This window comes from Marmota marmota, unplaced genomic scaffold, assembly GCF_001458135.2.
Source record: "Marmota marmota marmota unplaced genomic scaffold, marMar, whole genome shotgun sequence".
Classification (NCBI taxonomy): domain Eukaryota; kingdom Metazoa; phylum Chordata; class Mammalia; order Rodentia; family Sciuridae; genus Marmota; species Marmota marmota.
The window spans coordinates 14,701,463-14,723,411 of NW_026000019.1; the positions used below are offsets into that span (position 1 = coordinate 14,701,463).

At 37.1% G+C, this 21,949-nt stretch overlaps 1 protein-coding gene across 11 annotated transcripts in view; it reads right to left on the minus strand.

Annotated features, from left to right (window-relative positions):
- Nucleotides 1-125: 125 nt before the first annotated feature.
- Nucleotides 126-21,949, minus strand: part of Rasal2 (RAS protein activator like 2) — a 338,051-nt gene continuing 316,227 nt past the window's right edge. For 8 of the 11 annotated variants that reach the window (XM_048809956.1, XM_048809959.1, XM_048809953.1 and 5 more), the window contains 5 exons: nucleotides 14,953-15,087; nucleotides 12,855-13,057; nucleotides 11,615-11,702; nucleotides 8,648-8,678; nucleotides 126-5,846 (listed from right to left, as the gene is read on the minus strand). In XM_048809956.1, the coding sequence (XP_048665913.1) occupies nucleotides 5,704-5,846; nucleotides 8,648-8,678; nucleotides 11,615-11,702; nucleotides 12,855-13,057; nucleotides 14,953-15,087 (600 nt within the window). In that variant the 3' untranslated portion in view covers nucleotides 126-5,703. The remainder of the gene's footprint in view (nucleotides 5,847-8,647; nucleotides 8,679-11,614; nucleotides 11,703-12,854; nucleotides 13,058-14,952; nucleotides 15,088-21,949) is intronic. The other 3 variants (XM_015491761.2, XM_048809957.1, XM_048809954.1) reach the window with 1 other exon arrangement.

The following is a 21,949-nucleotide window of genomic DNA, read 5'->3' on the forward strand; positions in this document are numbered from 1 at the left end:
TATTTCTTCAGAATAATGTCCCTGCATACATTTCATTCTGTTTTGTTCACATGTCCTCAGAACCCAGATGCATGCTAGAAGTAAGATAGTAATATGTCAAATATAGTAGCAATTTTAGTCTGAAATGTTTAAAGTTAAAGTTTATTTGTATTCTTTGTAGGAATATCAATAAAAGACCTCAAACGTATCTATATCTGTACATGTACAAGAACCGTCAAAAATTATTCACAGAACAAAAATAAATCTTCTTTAGAACAAACCCAGGTAATGAAATGCAGATATGGATCTCACATATGGAACAATCTAAGTGCTACTTAGCACAAAAATATGGCTTTAAAAATAAAATCAAATCTCGGGTTTTGTTTTTCTAAGGTGTATTTCTCCTTCTTGAAATAAAAAATAAATTATTTAGAGTTATCATTGTAAAATATTCATGTGTATTAACACATTCTTATTAAGGCCCTGGAGATGAGAAACAAAATCAAATTTAAAAGGTAAATTAATCAGAGGTGTAATCTGGGTAAATGTACTGCTGTTTGAGTTGATTTCAAGATAACTAAGAAATGTCTAAGCACCAGTCAAAATTTAACCTTTATTATTTGTTTTAGTTTTGTTGAAAGACAGTGGTAATTGAGTTGATCAGTATTTGACCTTTTGGTGAATTGGGAATTGAAATTTTCCCTTGGGAGCTTGGAAATGACACAGATATGGTATTTATACATACATATTTGCACCCTCACACAGATGATGGAGGCCCCTAAAACAGCTTCTGTGGAAATCTCCACTGCACCAATATATAGATCTGGTTCTAAGTCCCAAAATTTAAAACTTCCTAGGGAAACAATAAGGGGCATTTGAATGAAAAATATCCATCAAGTAGGAAATTAAAATGCATGCTGCAATGTGGGCCAAAAGTACCACTTTCTTTCCTTGGATGGCTCACTGCATTTGCCAAGCCTAGCTGGGCTGGTTACAAACACGTGAGGATTAACTGACCCAGGAACCAAGGCTACTTCTTTCTGTGTCCTACAGTGATACTCAACTTTCTTTCTTTAACTCCCTTATGGTATCAGTAATGATATCTAGGGTTCTTGAGACAATGTCAAACCAAATCAAGTTCAAGTCATTTAACTTATATATACATATAACACATATAGTACATTTTAAAGAGAATAGAATGACTGTCATAAAATCTAATAAATGAAAACATAAAACCTAAAAACCCAAGAAAGTTTTGGAATCACTGATATATAAAATGCATTAACATTCATAAAAAGGAAGCCCTAGGAATTGTGTTTTCTGTGGGTGTGTACATTTTCTACAGTAACTGCCTTTCTATAATTGATGCATTTTAAGAGAGAGCAAGGGCTATAGATCCTCCTGTTTGAGTTGATTTCAAGATAACTAAGACTGGACCTCTGGGCTACTAAGGAGACTGCTATGCATTACTCCTGCTCTGGATCATGTGTCCTCCTTGGGTTCTTTCTCATCAGATATTTATCCTATTTCATACAAATTTCATCACTTTTGTCCTTTCAAAACTCAAGAGCATTCATAACTGGGTCACGACGAGAATGCTTCTAGAACTAATAATCATTCAAAGATGAAAAGAGACTATTTAAAAATTCAACACCTCAACATTTCTTGCTTTTAAGAAACTAGCATAAGTCCTTTCAATTGATATATTGATTAAAAAAAATGAAGTATCCCAGGAAAAGGGCAGGAAGGCAACTAACTACTGCTGGGGCAAGCAAGGGATTTTACTACTAGACTTGAGAAAGGGAAGGAGAACAGAGAAGAAAGCCCTTTTGGCTTTCTCAATCGGTAACAGAAGGTGGACTTGAAAACTGTAGCTGAAAATGCATGAACCACCAATCCACAATTTGGAGCCACTGGGTCTGATGCGGTGACAAGTCCAGTCTGGTTGTCAAGCTTGGAGTTCAGTCACAATGGACTAGACTAACAGGACTAAGGAAACCCTGAAGAGGTCTGCATCCTTCAGCTCAGTCCCATATAGTCTTCAGGAACTCCAAACTGGAGATGACTAGAGCTAAATCTGGATAGAAGCCTACCAAATACTAATGTAAACTCTCTTGATGTCAGTTGTCTTTCTCTGGGTCTTCCAAATGAGAACTCTATTCCCAGTTTGGTGTACCCCCAAGGACACAGTGAAAGCCTAAGGAAGGAACCAATATAATAATCCACAAAAGGGAAGATCTGAAGTTTTCCCTGTAAATCAAGCTCAGGCTAATACCTACAGCAGTCTTAGAAAAATCTTAGCTCTTCTTTACTGGCCAACCCCATCACAGAGAATGGTGGAAGCAGACCAGTCAGAAAGCTAATTCTGGCCAACTTGTTATCAAGAGAAAAGCAAAAGCTATAGCTGCTTGATGACCTCATTTTGTAGGCAGCCCTAGACCCAAAAAGTACTTTGATGGTAGTGCCTGGAACACAGTAAGTACTTAAGTGCTTGTTATAGTTATAATCTCCTTCATGCCATGGCTTTTATTGCAGAGGCTCAAGGAAGAACAATGGCCTGATGGAAATTTAACTCTTTTTGCTGCTTTGGTCTGAAAAACTTATTGCTCCAGTGATACAAAAGGGAAATGTGAAGCTCTTTGCATGAGTTCTATTAACATTTTCTTTGCTATTGGCCAAGATGGGTTGTTATCTAGATAAGCACTTTACAAGCACTTTATCTGAATTCCAAATTCCATTCAACCCTGGTACATTCTTACCCTACCATGTGGTGATACATTGGGAGAGCTAGGCTGCCATCTTAATCCATCAGTTTCTCTTCAACCACACACCTCCTTCTAGCAAAACAAAGATATGTGCCTACATGGGCTGAAGCAAAGTCAATTAACAATACCCCAATAAAAATTATACCCTATTAATTGCCTTCTTCCATACCTAAAAAATAATCTTTCAGAATAAATTCTACAGATTGCAGCTTTACTAAAGAAATACTCAGAAAAATATCTGGATAGGAGTAAGCTCAAAGGATAATCTAAAATTTAACATCTAACATCAACTCTGAACTTTTTTTCTTTTAATTATCCATTATTATTATCACTATTATTTTTAAAGTTTCTTCTCTTCATTCAAGATAACCTGATGGTAGAGGGCTGCATAATCTGTCCAAATACTTTGGCCACTGAATTATCCAATGCAAATTGTCCTCTAAAGAGGTTCCAGAATGCTAAAAAGATATTTACTGAAAACATACTTGGTTTTTGTCTCCTTCCAACCCTTAATATAATTTGATAAGCCCATTGTAATCCATAACCAACCCTTGAAGAACTTCCACACCTTAGTACAAGACACCACCCTTGTTACATACTTAAGGCCACTGAAACGGAGTCCTTTTTACCAGGTTTTTCTGCAGCACAATTGAAGACTTTTTACAAAGAATGGATTAAACATTGCTAGAGCCGAGAATAAGCCACAATCAAGAACAGATCTACGTTTATATCCTCCCTCATCCAACAAAGGACACTACTTCAGAACTGGCAATATTTTTTCCTGTTGAGTGGTTTTGAGCACAGTGTACTCCCAGATTGGAGGAAAGAAAGAATTTACAGAAACTACTAAGGGTCAACAAAATACCCAAGTACCAAACAGCTGGCATGAAGTCTGCATTTCTTCTAAGCACAACAAAAAACTCCTGTTAAAGATTTCTGCCTGGAAGAAACAGGGGTTGTTATGAAGAAAACTATTTAAAAGGTGTGGGTTGGGGGGCTCTGGTGAGGTGGCTGAAATGCAAAGTTCAATACAAAGATCCACCTGAGAGAGATCAGAGTCCAAGAGTTGGAAGGCAAGCCTGGGATTCAGTGGAAAGGAAGGCTTGGTGTCTAAGTCTGGGCTTCAGTCAAGGGGGTACTATACCTGTTCTCTTGTTCCCGAAACATTCACTCTATGCACATGTCTCCCTTGGTCTTTTTCTCTCTCTTCCCTTTTTCCTTTAAAAACTTTTTTTCTTAAAGTTTGTAATTTAAAATAACATTATTTGAAAAACATTGTTGCTTTCTCAATATAAAACAATAGCTTAGATCTTGCTTAAAGAGGATTCAAGACCCTTTTAACATTATAGCTGTACATCTGACAGTGTAGAAGGCATGAACATTTCCTATTGTGCAATTATATGTACACATGTGTAAATATATATGTGTATGTATATATGTATATATAATGTCTGCTTAACATGTAACATTCCATTTCTGGCAATCTAAGTTGCATTCCAGATGACATTTCATACCTCTGGAAAAAAGGAAATCCTTTTCTATGACTTTTAATCTGTCCTATAATAAAGCCATGGAGGACAAATGTTGAGGCTGGGTCATTATCGCCAAATCTACAAGAGCATGGAAATAACAATTGGAATATGCCATTCTAACACTTTTGATTTTCTTTTCTTTCCCTCCCTTCCACCTCCTTCTTCTCCTTCTTCTTTTAAACAAGACTAATCACTCATAAGAGAGATTCTTCATATTTTGATTTCCTTTCCAAATTTTACTGAGGAAGAAGCAATTTAAAAGTTGAAGATGGAGATTAAATTACCTTGCCCATAGATTTGCTAGTATAATGGATAAAATCTTTATCCCAAACAAAATTACAGCTTACAAAAAGAAAAAAAATATTTTTAACAGGAAATAGAGATTTCTGCTATGTTGTAGTTAGCCCTTTTCTGTGTGGAAGAAAGGGTGTTTATTTTGAATGGCTTAAGCACAGCATATTTGAATGACCTCTCCAGGGGAGAGTAGTCCTGTTGATGACTGATGACTGTTCCCACCATGGGGAGGAAAGGGCAGTGGACATGTGAAAATGGAGATGGCATACAGAGACACAAATATTTAGTTTTACAAACTGTAAAGAGGAAAAAGAACACCCTTTATTACAACAGGAGTAAAAATTAAAAAGCCCCATTATCTAAAACAGAAAATTTCCATCTGCTATAGACAGAGGAAATAAACATTGACAGGAGTTCAACAGAAATCACTCCTAAAGTCCGGCTGTGATGCAACTACTTTTATCTGTATCCTCAGAAACAGCAAATCCCCAAATCTGATTAACTGCCTGACAGAACCAGTCTTGGTTGATTAGTGGCATAAATTACTGTTTTGTATGGATCTTGGTATTTGCATGTTTTCCTAAAAGATGAGGGACTAGAGTGGGGTTTTTAAACTGGCAGATGAATCCCTGAAAAAACTCATTCTGACAATGTTCTATTGCACTCTATGTGCTTCTATCAGATAGACACTTGGTCTCTACCTACTGAACCCATAGGCTCATATTTCACACATACATGTTCCTACTTTTCCTCCTCTAACAACTGCAGTGCTTTCAACAAGAGGAAAACAATAATAAAAATAGTAATAATTAAAAAGGTAATCTACATTATTAACTTCCTTTTTGTATATTACAGTGGTATTTTCTGTACATGGCCCAGAACTAAGTTCCCTATGTACATAGAGACATGGAGGGAAAGCATTGACCTTGGAAGTCTTTGCATTATGCCCTGAAAGACAAGGTTCCTTTCTTCATTTAAGAGTTTCTCCCCATATTTCCATTTTGACGTAGCAACATTCTGTAAACCTGTAGGGGCTGGGTAAAGTGCTGGGGACAGGAGAGCTGGTAAATTTCCTTCTGTCTCCTTCCACAGTCTGTATTCACAGAGCCCATCAGCAGCTGCTGTTTTTGAATTCACCATTCTCCGTGATGGAAAGCTTGGTGGGGTTGGTGGGGGAGATGCCATTGCGGACCTGCATGCTGTACCGCTCCTTCACTTGGGTCAGCGCACTCATCAGTCTGGTGTTGGCTGAATCCAGGGACACGATCCGTTTTTCCTATAACACAATAACCATGGCTTTATTCAGGCTACATGGAGGACATAATGGCCTTTCTTTACTGGATGACTAGTCCAATGCTTTCTCTCATACAGCAGTACGCATGGTGCTTCCCAAATAAATGGAACGTCTCTGCCTCTTTCTGCACACTGGTTAGGTTCAGCTGCCTCTCTTTTCTCTTTATTTTTCTCCCTCTTTTCTCCTTTCAGAATATCAAGACTTAATAATCTCTGGAACACTAGGCTGTCCATTGCATAGGACACCAAGTGTTTCCTCATATTATACAACTGAGGTGTCAAGTTGCCTTATTGTATTTTAAGCACTTTTGGTCAAAATTAGAACATGGAAATTAGGTGGCAAAGAAAGAAGCACAAGAGGTTTCATTTCACAGAAGAGAAGTGCATGTGATCTATGTATGGGTTCTGACCACCCCCCCCCAAAGGGCATAACAGTCACACTTGAAAGAATTCACATTGTGCTCAAAATTAAAACAATACATGGTGGCAGTTTAAAGTCACCAACAAGGTGAGGATGCAAGAGCAAGAGGAGATAAGAGCAGCCAAAAGCTCAGACCAAGGGGTTATTTGAATATAGGGAGGGAGATGTGGCCAAAAGGGGGATGCTATAAACATAACACATGAGAACACACAGAGAACACGGGCTCCTAGACCCATTCCAGCTCAGAATCATTCCAGGAAAGCTGTCCAATACGCAGAATATTTTCATTTTACTTTGGAGTCTCTGAAAAAATAACGCTTTAGAATCAATATTTTGGAACCAAGCATTGTTGAATACACACACAATAAAACCAAGGGGGTGATGGGGAGAAAGGGTAAAAAAAGTTAAATAAAAGAGAAAAAAAAAAAAGAAAAGTAATTTAAAGAAAAAAGAAAAAAAAGTAATTTAAAGAAAAGTAGGGCAAGCTAAGTTTTCTTTTTTAAAAAACCATTTTATCTCATCACAAAGACCAGGGGGAGACACTCATCTTAGCTTCAGCAGCTAGGCACAACATCCCAGAAACTGCCCAACATGAATCCATCATTTTCAGAAAATAAGCTTACACAGAGAAGGACAATCTTTACCTATGCTCATGAAATTAAAAAGAAAAGAGCCCAAGAGGAACAATCCTAAAGCCAAAAGGAGATTTCCTATCCTGTTTTTTTTTTTTTTTTATATTTAATTTAAAAAAATGTACCCAGGAAAAATCATGGTAAATTGGAGTCATAGTAAGGTTCAGAGAGAAGGCAGGAGGGTTGAGAGTTGCTGTTGTTCCTTGCTATAAAAGCAGTAGCTACAAGCGCCACCAATGTAGCTTGGCTTTGCCAGGATACAGGCTGCCAGGAACAAACAGAATGAACACCACTGTCTTTGGGGGTAAATTTTGGGTAAAACCCCCCAAAAATGGCAACAAGCAATGTTTTCCTTTCATCTCCTACTTTGCTGGGAGAGGGGGAATCTGTACGGCAGCAGTGCTCTTAGCTACAGTTTCAAAAGTATAAAACAAACAAACAAAAAAACCACAAAAAAACAACCCAACCCAAAACTCCCTACTTATGATTAGCCTTTAAAAAAGGCTGGGGATGTGGCTCAAGTGGTAGCGCGCTTGCCTGGCATGCGTGCGGCTCGGGTTCGATTCTCAGCACTACATACAAACAAAGATGTTGTGTCTGCCGAAAAACTAAAAAATAAATATTAAAAAAACTCTCTCTCTCCTCTCTCTAAAAAAAAAAAAAAAAAATTCCTTTCCCGGATAGAGAAGTGGAATGGTAAGATATATAAAATCAGTATTATTTCTGGGTATAGCAGTGCATGCCTATAATCCCTGTGACCCAGGAGGCTAAAGCAGGAGGATCCCAAGTTCAAGGTCAGCCTCAGCAATTTGGTAAAGGCATGTCTCAAACTTAAAAAAACAAAATGCCTAGGAAGTAGCCTTGTGATAAAGCACCTCTGCTTTCAATCCTCAGTACCAAAACTAAAAAAAAAAAAAAAAAAAAGGGAAAAAAATTAGCATTATTAACTAACTACTAATCAATTATAAGATACTTCTTTATTTTGGGAGGAATAATTCACTGTAAGGACAGAAAAAAACTCAACAAACAAAAGATAATAAGGCTTTTAAAAAAATTTGAAAAATTATACCTAGTAGAATTTACTGGAAAAACAAGTTCAGATCTTTTAAAAGCAAATAGGTAAGGCCTGGCCAGTGGTTACCAGAAAACAATAGGTAGTGACAAATGCTCCCTGCCCCCTACCCCCCAACCCTGTATGGTAAGGAATGATCTCTGTAGTAGATTATTAAGGCCTCAAAATTAAGGAAAGCAGGATATTCCAGGGTTCATTAAAAAAAAAAAAAATCAAGCATTCACAAAATCTGTTTCATTCTTAAACTGTTTCATTCTTTCATCTCTTAAAGAGTCAAAAAGAAGGTTAAGAATGATTTAAATTCTTATTATATACAAAAGTAATAACGTAGCCAATGCCTCCATACCCCCACTATGCAGCTGAAAGCTTTCAAGTGGAGAAATTTCATTTAAAAGATTCCCCCACTGCCAACCTCAAAATAAAACAAAAAGTAAAAAGAGAAAAAAAAAAATCAAATAGGAACTTTTGAAAGTCAAGCTCATTTGGCAAAAACTGCTCTGACATTGTGACTGCCTGAACTGGAAGGCAAAGCAATCTAATTATGCCTGACAGGAAGGATTTCAATGTGGGGAGTGGCAGGAGCTGGAATGTGTAGGAGGCCAGTGCACTGGGTCAAGGCTGGGAACTGCTCAGCTAGAGAACGGACAGGGTTTACTTGCCTGTTTGAATAATCTCATTTCCATTTATGACCTGTAATTTAACACAGTGGAGATATCACTTGCAACAGTAACCAGGCAGCTGCTTTGCTTCTCATGGGAGGAAGCCCTTCTGTTCTCCATCTGAGTTACATGGAGAGAACCTGAGAGTCACAGCATCCCTTCATGCTTGGGAATGAAGGGTGGCACATTCCCTGTCTGATATTTAAGAAGTGTTTCCTTAGTACCATCATTAGGATCTCCATACCTGAGCTACAAGGTACAGGACTGGTGATTCTACCACTTAACCACGGAGTGCTCATCTTTCTGTAGTTCTAGTTAGAAAGTGGCTGACACAGGCCTGTGCCTTGCAGCATGAACTGATTCAAGGAGAGGGAGAGGCTGAATTCAGTATGGACAAGTCTTTCCTGCAGGAGCACAGGGCTGCTAAGAGAGATGAGGAGTGAGAAGTACTAGAAGTTTCACTCTACCATAGAGGAAGCAACTTGATTCATTTTAGAAATATTTTTTACTATCAGTGGCACCAAGGGATACTTCAGGGATAGAAAAGTATGCTACCTAACTGGGAAGCTTTTCACCACCAAACAGCTTCATTCTAATAGATGATGCCAGAAGGGCTGCTCTGCTTCATCAAACACTTAAGAAGTAAGGTTTAGTCTTACAAGAAAGAATTGGAAACACAAAATCATTCATTACAAAGGATACCAAAGTATGTTCAAGTCTTTTGTTACAAGAGTTTAACATATCAGTAAACCAACAGCTGGGATTGAAACACTTTCCTTTTAAGAACACTACATATTTTAATTGTCTTTAGTGGTTATGAATTGTCTATGCATGGTGTAGTGGTTTTCAAAATGTGGTCAAGTGAATTCTCCAAGTATTCTTTAGGGATCCACAGTGAGTCTCTGCTAAAATAATTAATTGCATAGTAAAATCTGAAGTTAAATCTATCATATTTAATCAACCCCAGTATGTTTTGACCCATTAGTTGAAAGTGGTCTGTTGTTGAATGGCTACTGGGAGCAGCCGGATATTGAATATAGAAGGGATACTGGTTCCATCAAAATAGTCTAAAGAACAAAACTATTTGACAACCATTGTCAAGAGGCCATCCTATAAGCCTAACATTGATTCTTTGAGGACAGCATTTCTCCCATCCTTGCACAGTGACATCCTCTGGTTAACTGAGAAGATGTCCTTTCTTTCCAGAGTTTTTGACCATTACCTCCTCTGTGACTATGATTTCTGCTACATACCCAGCTGTCTGCCCCTTGATGTCAAAAATAGGGGGCTGGTTGTGTAGAAACCGATAGAGGCTAATGATGGAGCTGTTCTGTCAGCCAACATGCACAGAATCACAAACATGGCACAGCTAGGCTCCCTAGGCTCAAGACTGATTGCATTAGACTAGCTGAAATTATAAAAAATTCTATTTGATCTCACCAGTACTAAAATCTCTCCTGGTGTAGTTATTAAATCTCTCCCTGCTTTATATTGTTGTATTGAAATTCCAAAGGTGAAAAATTATCAGGATTAGTTTTCCTAATTAAACCGCCTTCTTTATCCAAGCTGTTTTGCTAAAAATCTCTGGGAAGAATTTTGATAGTATGTACAGCAAAGTAGCCTTGTCCCCACTACATCTCCCTTACCCACTATGGGGTACCGAGAAAGATTTTAAATAAGGGACCAAGTAAAATAACCGCAGATCTTTCTTCTGGTTCTTAGTAGGTTAAAATATCCAGAATCTTCAGATTCAAGAGTCCAAAATATTTTGGGAGCCCCACGAATGAGATAGTATCACAATGCACAAATTCCAAAGGTGAAAAATTATCAGGATTAGTTTTCCTAATTAAACTGCCTTCTTCACTCTTAAGATTAGTGTCTTCAAAGAGAAGGAGGCCCACAAAGCATTCTTTCATGACTATGATTTCAGCCCCACTCCTGAAAAAAACAAACCCATCCCATATTGATCCTGTAAGAAAACTAGACTGTTAGGTGCATGCTTAAGAATATTGGAGGCTCTAATATACACTGACTACTGGCTGATATGGAGAGAAGACAGTAGAACATTTATGCATAAAGTCTTTGCACTCATTTCACAGCTTAAGAGTGAGAAATGCAAACATGGCTGGTTGTCTTCAGAGAGATGGTCCATTCACTGGCTGGGGGACATTATCAAAACTGCATCTGCCTTTTGTTATTTGATTCATGCCAAGAAATACAACAACCACAGTTTGTACTGATAAAAGGAAAAGGAGTTAGAAACACTGCCTGCCTAATTTTGCTCTCATCACTGATGTATTTCTATGAGGTGACCAGGTGGTGTCACAGGTGTAAGCTACTGTGAACAGAGACCTAGATTTGGATTTCATCAACCTTTTCTTATAAAATTTTATCTAAAGAGACTCTCTAAGTACAGCACCAACAAAGAAGGGCAGCCAAGCACATTCCAAGCATCAATGCCAAACCCTGAACCAAAAGAATAACAAGGAAAGGTGCGTTCTTCAACCTTGTTTTCCTTCACAATTCCATTACTGTCTGGGGCCAGAAGTTCATGGGGCCAGAGGCAGTGGACATGACTGACAAAATCGTGAGCAGCACAGCCAAGCAATGGTCAGTGGAAGTCACAAGCCAGACACATGCAGTGCACTTTTCACAGTTGACCCCTCAGAGAATGCCCTCCTTTCCACAAGGAAAGAAGCAAAGCCCATCATGCACTCGGTTGAGATCTGTCAAACAACTGTACTAAACACACTAATACTCTGCTGTGTTAATAGACTTGTCATCAGTGAAAGAAAGGAAAAATAATGGAGGCCATGTAGAAATTGATTTAATCTTCAAAAGATGATGCCAAGAACTTCTCAATGCCTTATTTTTAGGATACCTGCTTTGCCATTTGCAAGGATGGGAAGTCAGAAAATAACAGTTATTACCAATGAGTACCTTCTACTAGATCCAGAGTCTGCTTACCTGTGCATCAATAATTTTCTGCTTTGCATCAATAACTGCCTGCATCTCAGCGTGGTCCTTCTTCAATTCCTCTTCCACAGCCATTAGCCTAGAATGTGGCAACAAGGGGGTATCAACACTTTCAAAGACAGGGCTAGGTAATGTGAGAACAAGAAACTTAAAACTCACCATAGTTCAAGATTTCTCTTCTTCCTTAATAAAGACCTACAATCTTCTCTTCTTTCCCCTCTGTCACCTTGGAAGTAGACATCCAAGGTTGATTTCTCTAACTGTAACTGTATTCCATCCATTTTTATCTACTTTGGAGCAGAAGTCCTATAATCATTCTCTCCTCTATCAGATTCTTCCCTCAGCACAATTTACTTTATCTTAAAATATCAAACCAAATCAATAAAGAACAAATTATCCTTTCTTAACCTCAACTTGCATGATATTCACTGTCCTATTTTTCTCTTCCCTTACACAGATCAGTTTCTTCAAAGAGTACTCTACACTTAGTAGGTCTAGTTTGTTTCTCATCCACCACTCACATTTCAACCCAGGAAGACTGTCAATTACCCCCATACTATTAAAACAACAGTCCTTTTCTGTCCTTCATTCACTTGACCTGTCCACAGCATTTGACAATATTGAAGCCTGGAGTCCAACTGCCTGCTATCAAATTCTGGTGTACCACTAACTATGTGACCTTGGGCAAAAGACTTAGTGAGTCTGTTGCCAGTTTCTTTATCTGTAAAATGAGAATGATAATTCTCATTATCAAGTGTAGATTTGTAGGAAAGTGCCTGGCCTATGGTGAATGCTCTGTAGATGTGCAAGTGGAACTGACCTCTTCCCCTTTCCCCTGGCTTGGCACTGGCGGCACTCTCTTGTGGTCCTCTGGCCCTTACAGACATCTAGCGAAACTTCTTTCTGTTTCTGGACTTGCTCTGGAAAACTAAGTTTTAGTCACTGGATACTTAGATTTTTAAAACTCAGTTCTCTTCTAAAGTTTCTCAAATGAGCCACTAAGTTTTCCTTTTATATAATTGTTATGGTTAAAGAAAAAGCCTACCTGATCTTCGTAGAAGTGCACACTAGGTCTCATATTTAGGATGCCTGAAGAGATAGTCATCACATCTGTACTGAGTACCACAGGTGAAATGGCTTTTGTTGCCATGCCTTTAAATGTGTTTGGATCATTCTCCCACCTTGTTGTACCTCTAACTAGCCCACATCTGCCACCAGGTGGTCCTCTAACCTGCTGATGATGCTTTTCATCTGGCTGTCTTTCTCTTCCTGTTGCCTGCGCAGCCGCTCCTCACTGTCCTCCAGCCTGGCCTTGTATTCCATCAGCAACTTCTGCATCTGCTGCTCCTGCACCAGCAACCGGCGTTCATATTCCTCCAGTCGCCGGCTAGACACTCTTAGGCGCTCCTTCAGTTTGCTAATTTCTTGTTCATACTAGAGTAAAGGAGAAGAAGCACCCACAACAACAAGGAGAAGTTAGTGATTTGCTTTTTAATGAAAGAAACCCTAGGCAATGTGGCTAGATGCTTCTAAATTGCCATTCCTTATACTACTGCTATTGATGCTTAAAATATCAATTGGTATAGGGGTTGGGGATGTGGCTCAAGTGGTAGTGCGCTCGCCTGGCATGCGTGAGGCACTGGGTTTGATCCTCCAGCACCACATAAAAATAAAATAAAAATATTGTGTCCACTTAAAAAAAAACCTAAAAAAGTAAATATTAAAAAAATATATATCTGGGCTGGGGATGTGGCTCAAGCGGTAGCGCATTTGCCTGGCATGTGCGGGGCGCTGGGTTCGATCCTCAGCACCACATAAAAAAAATAAAATAAAGATGTTATGTCCACCAAAAACTAAAAAATAAATATTAAAAAATTCTCTCTCTCTCTCTCTTAAAAAAAAAAATATATATCACCTGGCATAAATGTTTATAAAGCTTTGCCCTCCTTCTGGACATATTTTAAATCTGAATTTAGCATTCAAAATTTTACAGATTTATGTACCTCTCTCCACATTAAACTACCAATTGCTGCAAGCCTCTGATCACTGATAGTATCAAATGGGAGAAAAGAAAAGAACAAACACTTAGAAGCCTAGTAAAAGCTGGCCATCTTATAAGAGAGAGTTATTTGTGTATCATCACTTGTACTACAGGATCTCTGACATATTTTGTCTTATCAGAATGCCCTTCCTTCGTGCTACTAGAATCAGCCCTTAGAGAACAAGCAACATTTCTATAATGTTAAGCCACTAAGTTAATAAATAGAATTTAATGGCAGAGTAGGCTATTACTGCTTTCTTCCTAGCTATGAAAGTATAAAATAGTCATAAGCATTAAGCAAAGGCCTACCTGTTCTCTAGGGTTGATTAAAATAGACTCTTGGCTATTTTCATGATGTGGCTCATCTACTCAATTTGGCACCACTTGCTGGAATGTACATCTGTGTTCTCACTAAGCAGCCTATAGAAATTCAGTAATTCAGTTGGTTACATGATCCTTTTTTATACTAAATTTGCCATGGATGGTGCCTGAGTATAATGGAATGTCAAATTTTCTAGGTAAGGTGAGAAGTATATGCCTTTTTAATATTCATTAGTAATTAGTGATAAACCTGCATGGTGTATTGTAAAATGCAATTTACATAGTATTATCTAATTTATTTAATGACCAGCTGTTGCTCACCCAACATTATGGTTCCAGAAAGTCAAAGGTAAGGTTTGAAGAGTTACACTGTTTTAATAAGCACAGTTTATATTAATAAGTAAGAAGTAGTGAATTGTCTGGTTGTCAATTAAATGTGATAATGCTATACATGATGTCAAGGTTATTGTTTGATAATCCTTTTTAAAATTTCTTTCTTTAAAAAAAAAGCCCTCAAAACATCAGATGATGTCTTTTTAAAAATTATCTGTACAGCTAGACATTCTTTACCAAAAAAGGCAAAAACCAAACAGTTAAAAAACCCCAAATTCCAAGTCAAATTGTTACCAAGAAATAGAAAATCTAGTTCTATGGCAATTTTGTCCTTGGTTGAAGACTAACAACTGGTTTATAGAAATGCTAAAATGATTAGATGAATATCAGAGTGTCCTCCAGATCAAACAATCTATATAAAAATATTATATCTAAGCCCCTCCCCTGCAGCATGGTAGACATTTCTCACACATGTTCAGAGAGGCTACACTGACCTATCGTGCACTGGTGTGTATCGGGTTAACCTAAGAGGAAGAGTAAAGATGGGGGCAGTAGGAGATCATAATTGTTGGCTTTCCTTTCTAGCGGCCTAGACTTGTGGAGGCAACAAGTCAATAAAGATAGACTGCTCTACCTTCTCAGCATGCTTAGCTTCATCTTGATTTTGCTCAGTTTCTTCAACATCTTCTTCATATTGTCCATTGTTCAGAACCCATGCTGCTGTCCTCTCTACTGGAGACATGGTGGCAGAGTCCACAGGTGACTGAACCTGCATCAGAAACAGGTATTAGCATTTCCCAAAACAGCTCACCCAATCAAGTTACACAAAGACAGCTATTCTTAGAAGACATAACTGTAATCCCTCAGTTTCAAATGCTGTTAGTTTAAAACAAAATATTTCTTCTTTCTAGATATACGTGACAATACAATGTATTTTGGTATATTACACATACATAGAGTATAACTTATTCTAATTAGGATCCTGTTCTTGTGGTTGTACATGATGTGGAGTAACCATAGTCATGTATTCAAATACAAGGCTAGGAAAGTTATGTCCAATTAATTCTACCGTCCTTCCTATTCCCCGCCCCACCCTTCCCTTCCTTCCCCTTTGTCTAATCCAATGGACTTCTATTCTTCCCTTCCCACCTTCCCTTGTTGTGGGTTAGCATCCACATATAGGAGAGAACATTTGGCCTTTGTGACTGGCTTATTTCACTTAGCATGATAGTCTCCAGTTCCATCCATTCACCAGCAAATACCAAAATTTCATTCTTCTTATGGCTGAGTAATATTCCCCGTGTATATATACCACATTTTCTTTATCCATTCATCTATTGAAGGACACCTAAGTTGATTCCATAGCTTGGCTATTGTGAATTGAGCTACTATAAACATTGATGTGGCTGCATCACTATAGTAAGCTGACTTTAAGTCCTTTCAGCAAAGTAGCAGGGTATAAAATCAACATCAATAAATCAATTGCATTACTCTATGTCAAGGACATATCAGCTGAAAGAGAAATTGGGGAAACTATCCCCTTCACAATAGCCTCAAAAAACAAAACAAAAACAAAAAACCCAACAACAACTTTGGGATCAATCTAAAAAAAGATGTGAAAGAAAACTACAGAACACTAAAGAAAGAAATTGAAGAAGACCTCAGAAAACGGAAAGATTTCCCATGCTGTTAGCTTTAAGTTTTTTTTTTTTTATTTTAAGTTTTTTTTGGTTTTGTTTTTAAGATTTTATTGATGCTAGGGTAATTAGGGGTAAGGAATGGAATATCCATTTGTATAAGAACAAACTATTCTGAATAGGAATTTGTACACATTGCCATCTATGAACCATTCTTTTTCTCCTTCCAAAGAAAGCCAATGCCTCAAAACTATTAATTTTTCCAATGGTCTAAATGCTATAAGGTACCAAATTAACTATTAAAATTAAGATAATGGAATGAGAAAAAAGAAAGCATAACTTAATCATTGATTCTTCAAGTGAGAAAATATCTGTTGAACCTAGAGATGACCACAGACCAAAGAACTGTTCAATGTTAAACAAACACACAAAGTGACCATTCATACATCAGAATGCCAGATAGTTTTCATATTAACCATTGAGAGAAAGAGAACAAGTGATACTGGTTATTTTTACAGAATTCTGATTCCTGGTGGGTTAAGACTACTCAGGAGTCCATGTTTTAGAATCTAAAGTTTCTTTCTTTCTTTCTTTTTTTTTTTTTTTTGAGAGAGAGAGAGAGAGAGAATTTTTTAATATTTATTTTTTAGTTTTCGGTGGACATAAACATCTTTATTTTATTTTTATGTGGTGCTGAGGATGGAACCCAGTGCCCTGAGCATGCCAGGCGAGCACACTATGGCTTGAGCCACATCCTCAGCCCCTCTAAAGTTTCTTGATGAATTTAGAATCCAAATGATGAGTACTGGATAGTGTAAGACATATTTGTATTTAGTTAGGATTGCAAGATAAATTTTTCTTTTCCAATATAAATATGAAAGTGTTAAGATTATGGCCTTGAGGAGCAACTATGGAACTTAGTAGTTAAGTCATTTATCTCTTAAATACCATTTTCCTAATTTATTGAAAAATAATAACACCATCATAATTACCACACCTATGCTGACCATCTCAAAGTCTCATTATTCATGAGACTGAATAAGATAATGTGAAAGTTCTTTGGCAACTTCAGAGTGCAATGAAGAGGTTATATGCCAGTTATTACTATATTTATGTTTTGAAAACTAGGATTCAACATTCAAATTTGTATTAGGCTACTGAATACTACTAGTGCTTTCTCCACCAAGGATATTGGGAATATACAATATTTTTTTCCCCTTCTGGCTTGCCAGAGAGAAAAAGAAAGTGAGCATGAAAGAGAGTGAAAGAGAGAGTGTATTCTTTGTATGTCAGTTAGCTTTTTATAGTTAAAATGTATTTGTATTTTGAGGACCATTCATCCATAATTTCACAATTGAAGGGAATTTTCTCTCAGGCAGAGCCATATACCTTAAGAATCTTTATATCATTTTGGATTAGAATCCAATTAAACTCTACATGAGTATTTTAAAAGAAGGGGTATTCTGCTAACCTTGAGAGTTAGAGAAGATGAAAAACTGCCTGAAGAGACTAAAAAGTTACAGAGATTGGTTGGGTTGGGAGAGACTTTAAAGCTATACATACAAAAGTAATGAGAGTGGCTTCTTAATGGTTTGAAGAAGAATCTGGTTTAGTTGATTCACAGGTCATAGATATATAGCAATAAGAATAGCTTCATGGTTGGGTGTGGTGGTGCATGCCTATAATCCCAGCAGCTAGGGAGGCTGAGATAAGAGGATAGCAAGTTCAAAGCCAGCCTCAGCAACTTAGGCCCTACGCAACTTAGCAAGATCCAGTATCAAAAAACAAAAAGGGCTGGGGATGTGGCTCAGTGGTTGAGGGCCCCTGGGTTCAATCACTGGTACAAAAAAAAAAAAAATGAAGAGAGCTTCTTCATGCCTAGGATGGATGTGTGTAGTTTACCTAAGTAGGTATATACATATACATACACAAGCAATTGAGAGTGAACTTGTAGAAAGTCCCTCTCTAAAATATGTAAATATGTCTTAAACTTCAAGACATATTGGTACTTAAAATTCTCTCTCTTCACTTCGGTTATCTCTATCTTCACTTCACTTATTACATTTCACTTTATTTTTGTCATACCTACCGTATCACTAATACATTATTTATCTTTTTCATTTTAATTAAATTTTAACTAAAGGCAGGATTTACTGGAGGCCCAGCCATCACCTGGAAGTCAGGGGGACATGGCAGGAACAGGGAATTCCTGTGCCCTACAGGCAAAGCCACTGTATAAGGGTGCACAGAACCAGCAAAACCAGTCAAAGCTGGGGCCAAGGAACTTTGGTGTTAATCTTTAACAGTACCTCACTATCTTCCTTGATCTTTCCTTTCTACTCACAGATGGACGAGATTGATTCAAGCTGCCTGGTATTTTACTATAGACCTGGTGATGTCCTCGATGACCACTGGGGTAACTGACAAAGGCTGCAGGAATGGGGGTGGGGGTGGGTTCCAGAAGCTCTGGACAGCAGGGCTTGGTAGGCATGAGGACATAGGCAGCAGCACTGGCATCCAAAGAAATGACAGGAATAGCACAGCACCACTGTAGAGCAGAAAGGCAGGAACCCCCACTTGCAGTCCATGCTGAGAGAGGAGGATAATCAAAGGCCACACGTTACATGAAGAAAGGACGCCAAACCCAGGAAGAGCAGCTTCTTCTTACCTGGGTGGAAGTCATGTGATCACCTCTTTTAAAAGAGTCATTTTTTAGTTAGCTAAGCCCTTGTGCCAAGCAATATCAATAAAATGAGTTTGATGTTCTCTACATATTTTATATATTTATATATAAATTTATATATTCATGATTATGTATTTTTCTAATATATATCAAAACAATTACATGAGTGATTAAATAAATATCTTGTGTGCACTTAAATGCAAACATCACATTTTGGGAACACTGGCCTATAGAACAAAGTATCATCAATAAAAAGATTGTAACTACTGATATCAAGTTATTAGAAGAAAAATGGATGGCATGTGAGAACACTTTGTAAACTGCACCGTACTTTATATATCCACACACACACTACAGTTCTCCCCCTGCTGGATTTTAAAAGCAGAGTACAATAAATTGTTTCTGTGTTGGTAGAGGGGAAATCCTGACAAGAAGTTTAAGTTCTCATTTGATATATGTGTATCTGGAAGGCAAAATAATATAGCACTGAGTTTCAAAAAATTAATAGAAAATCAACATTTAAAGGAGAAAAATACCTTTGTAGTTGTAGGAGCTTATCACTTTAGCACATAGGGCACAGAAAAGCTGCTTTACTGTGAAATTAGGATTTTCTATTCAATAGCAATTTGAGATAATGTAGCTATTAAAACTAATACCAACTTAACTATTAGGAATTTATTACTTCAAGGCAACTAATTTGATAGCTTTCTATTTCATATGGTTAATAAGATATTGCCTGAATTAACTTTTTTTTCTCTGTGATTTGTTATGGGTAACTTTATTGAATGTAAGTGCCTTGGAAACTAATGGCATTTTAAAGAATACACAAAGGAAATAGGACCTTAGCCCTTAAAAGCATATTAAGAACAAGAACTACAACAAAAATAACATGAGTAATCTAGGCTTTAACTGTTAAGTGAAAAGATGTAAGTGATTCATTCCACTGGTGATGGTGGTAGTTACTATGCCTTTTGAATAACTAATATGGGCTGGGGTTGTGGCTCAGTGGTAGAGCGCTTGCCTAGCACATGTGAGGCACTGGGTTCAATCCTCAGCACCATAAATAAATAAATAAATAAATAAATAAATAAATAAATAAAAAAAATAAAGGTTTAGTGTCCATTTACAACTAAAAATAAAAAATGAAAAAAAAAACTAATACAAGGTTTGATAAATTATGAGAGACTGCACAATGGGAAATGGACATTTTGGATGCTATTTTATCTACTGCTATTTTATTAGTTGAATCTTTTTTGGGGGGTGGGGGGTTGGAATCTTATTTTCAGCCACTTTCTGATATATCTTAGCACTTTGTATAGCATTCAGTAGGTGGTGGTCAAAAAAACAAAATATCAGACCTTATGATTGTATGTAGATATATGACTATGATCGTATGTAGATATATGACTACATGACTGGTATGATTCTACATCATGTACAACCAGAAGAATGAGAAAATTAGACTCCACTCATATATGATGTTTCAAAGTGCATTCTACTGTCAAGTATAACTAATTAGATCAAATAAAATAAAAAATAAAATTTACAAAATAAGTTAGATTATCTTCACTCTTCTTCCAATTCATGACAAATCTTTACAAAATTATTAAGAGATTAGAAGTAATATTAAATAAATCAACTGTATTTTTTCCCACTCCACTGCATTAGATTGAAAGAAAATACAGTGATTTTTATTTCAAAATTATTATTATATGTGAAAAAAAGCAATATACTAATTTTTGGAGTTTTTCTTTTGGTCTTAAATGTGCTGATCTTACTTCTCAATTATATTATCAACTAAGGATGACACATCATCTAGTTTTTATTTTGTTTTGTTCCTGTTTTTGAGATACTGGGGATTGAACCAAGTAGCACTCTACCACTGAGCTACATACCCATTCCATTTTATTTTGAGATAGGATCTCATCAAGTTGCCTAGGCTGGCCTCAAACTTGTGATCCTCCTGCTTTAGCCTCCTGAGTAGCTAGGGTTACAGCAATGAGCCATTGTACCTTGCTCATTGTTCTTTTGCATGGCAGTAACTAATTAAGTGACCTCAATAAAATATATCTCAATATATTTTAATACTCTGGGTTCTCTTTAGAATTTACTACTAAAGCAGAGTTTATTATTAGGAGAAGGACACTATTTTTCTTCTAGTCTCAAAGGCTTTCCCTATATGATTGTTTGATCTATCTCCTTTATGAGCTGGATATATAGCACAAATTATTATCTGCATTTACAGTTAAAGAACTTGCAGAAATTGAGGTTTAGCACCCATCCTGCTTAGCTACATCCTTATGAAGAGAATTTATATCCACAGACTTTTAAAAGGAAAATTAAAGAAAATAAAGCATGAAAAGGAAGCAAGGGAACAGGATTTCCAATATAAATCTCTCCCTTTTGAGATGAAGCTGCATAGGGTTTTCCTGGGAAAAATAATAATGTTTTAGGGCAAAAGGGCCTGCCAGAGCCAGTTTCATTGTTACTACATTTAGTCATAACGTGGCTGTGCTGGGAACAACTGAGAACAGGCCAGTTGCCTATTCCTTGCTAGGATGTATTAGATGTAAATAAGACTTGTTGGTTTCAACTTCTTCTTAGTCTGAAATACATTCTCATAAATAATGCTTCTGCTATCAACACCAAAGAAAGGGCTATCTAAATTAATAAGTAAACATCAAGAGTGCTTGAGAGTTTGGTTAGAAGAGGGTTTAACAAGTCCAAATATGAACATTGCCACATTATACTAATAAGCTTGCCAAACACCTATTTTAAAAGGCCTCTTCAAATTCGAATATCTATCATTAGGGATAAATCTAACCAACCCAGACATTATAAATAAACAAACAAGGTCTATTTTTTTTTATACAGAGTACATGATACATGAGGAAGAAAATGAGAAAACAGAAATCCAATCAGAGGTTCAAGGGAACAAAATATTAAAAGAGTTTCCTGAAAAAAAGTTCTTTCTCTATAAGTTGTTTGACTAGGATTTTATTTCTTTCCTACTCCTTATCTGGAGAAGACTGAAGCCAGTCACACTGCCAACAATGGCCTCTCTTTTGTGCTAAGATACAAATGGAATTTGCAGGGGACAAAGGCCTACAGAACAATCCCCACAAAGAAATCCTCTAGTTTTGGGAAGAGAAAAATTCCCCAACATAATTTGCAATTAAAATCTATAAAGGAATTCGTCTTAAAAAATGTGCTGATGGGGCTGGGGATGTGGCTCAAGCGGTAGCGCGCTCGCTTGGGATGTATGCGGCCCAGGTTCGATCCTCAGCACCACATACAAAGATCTTTGTATG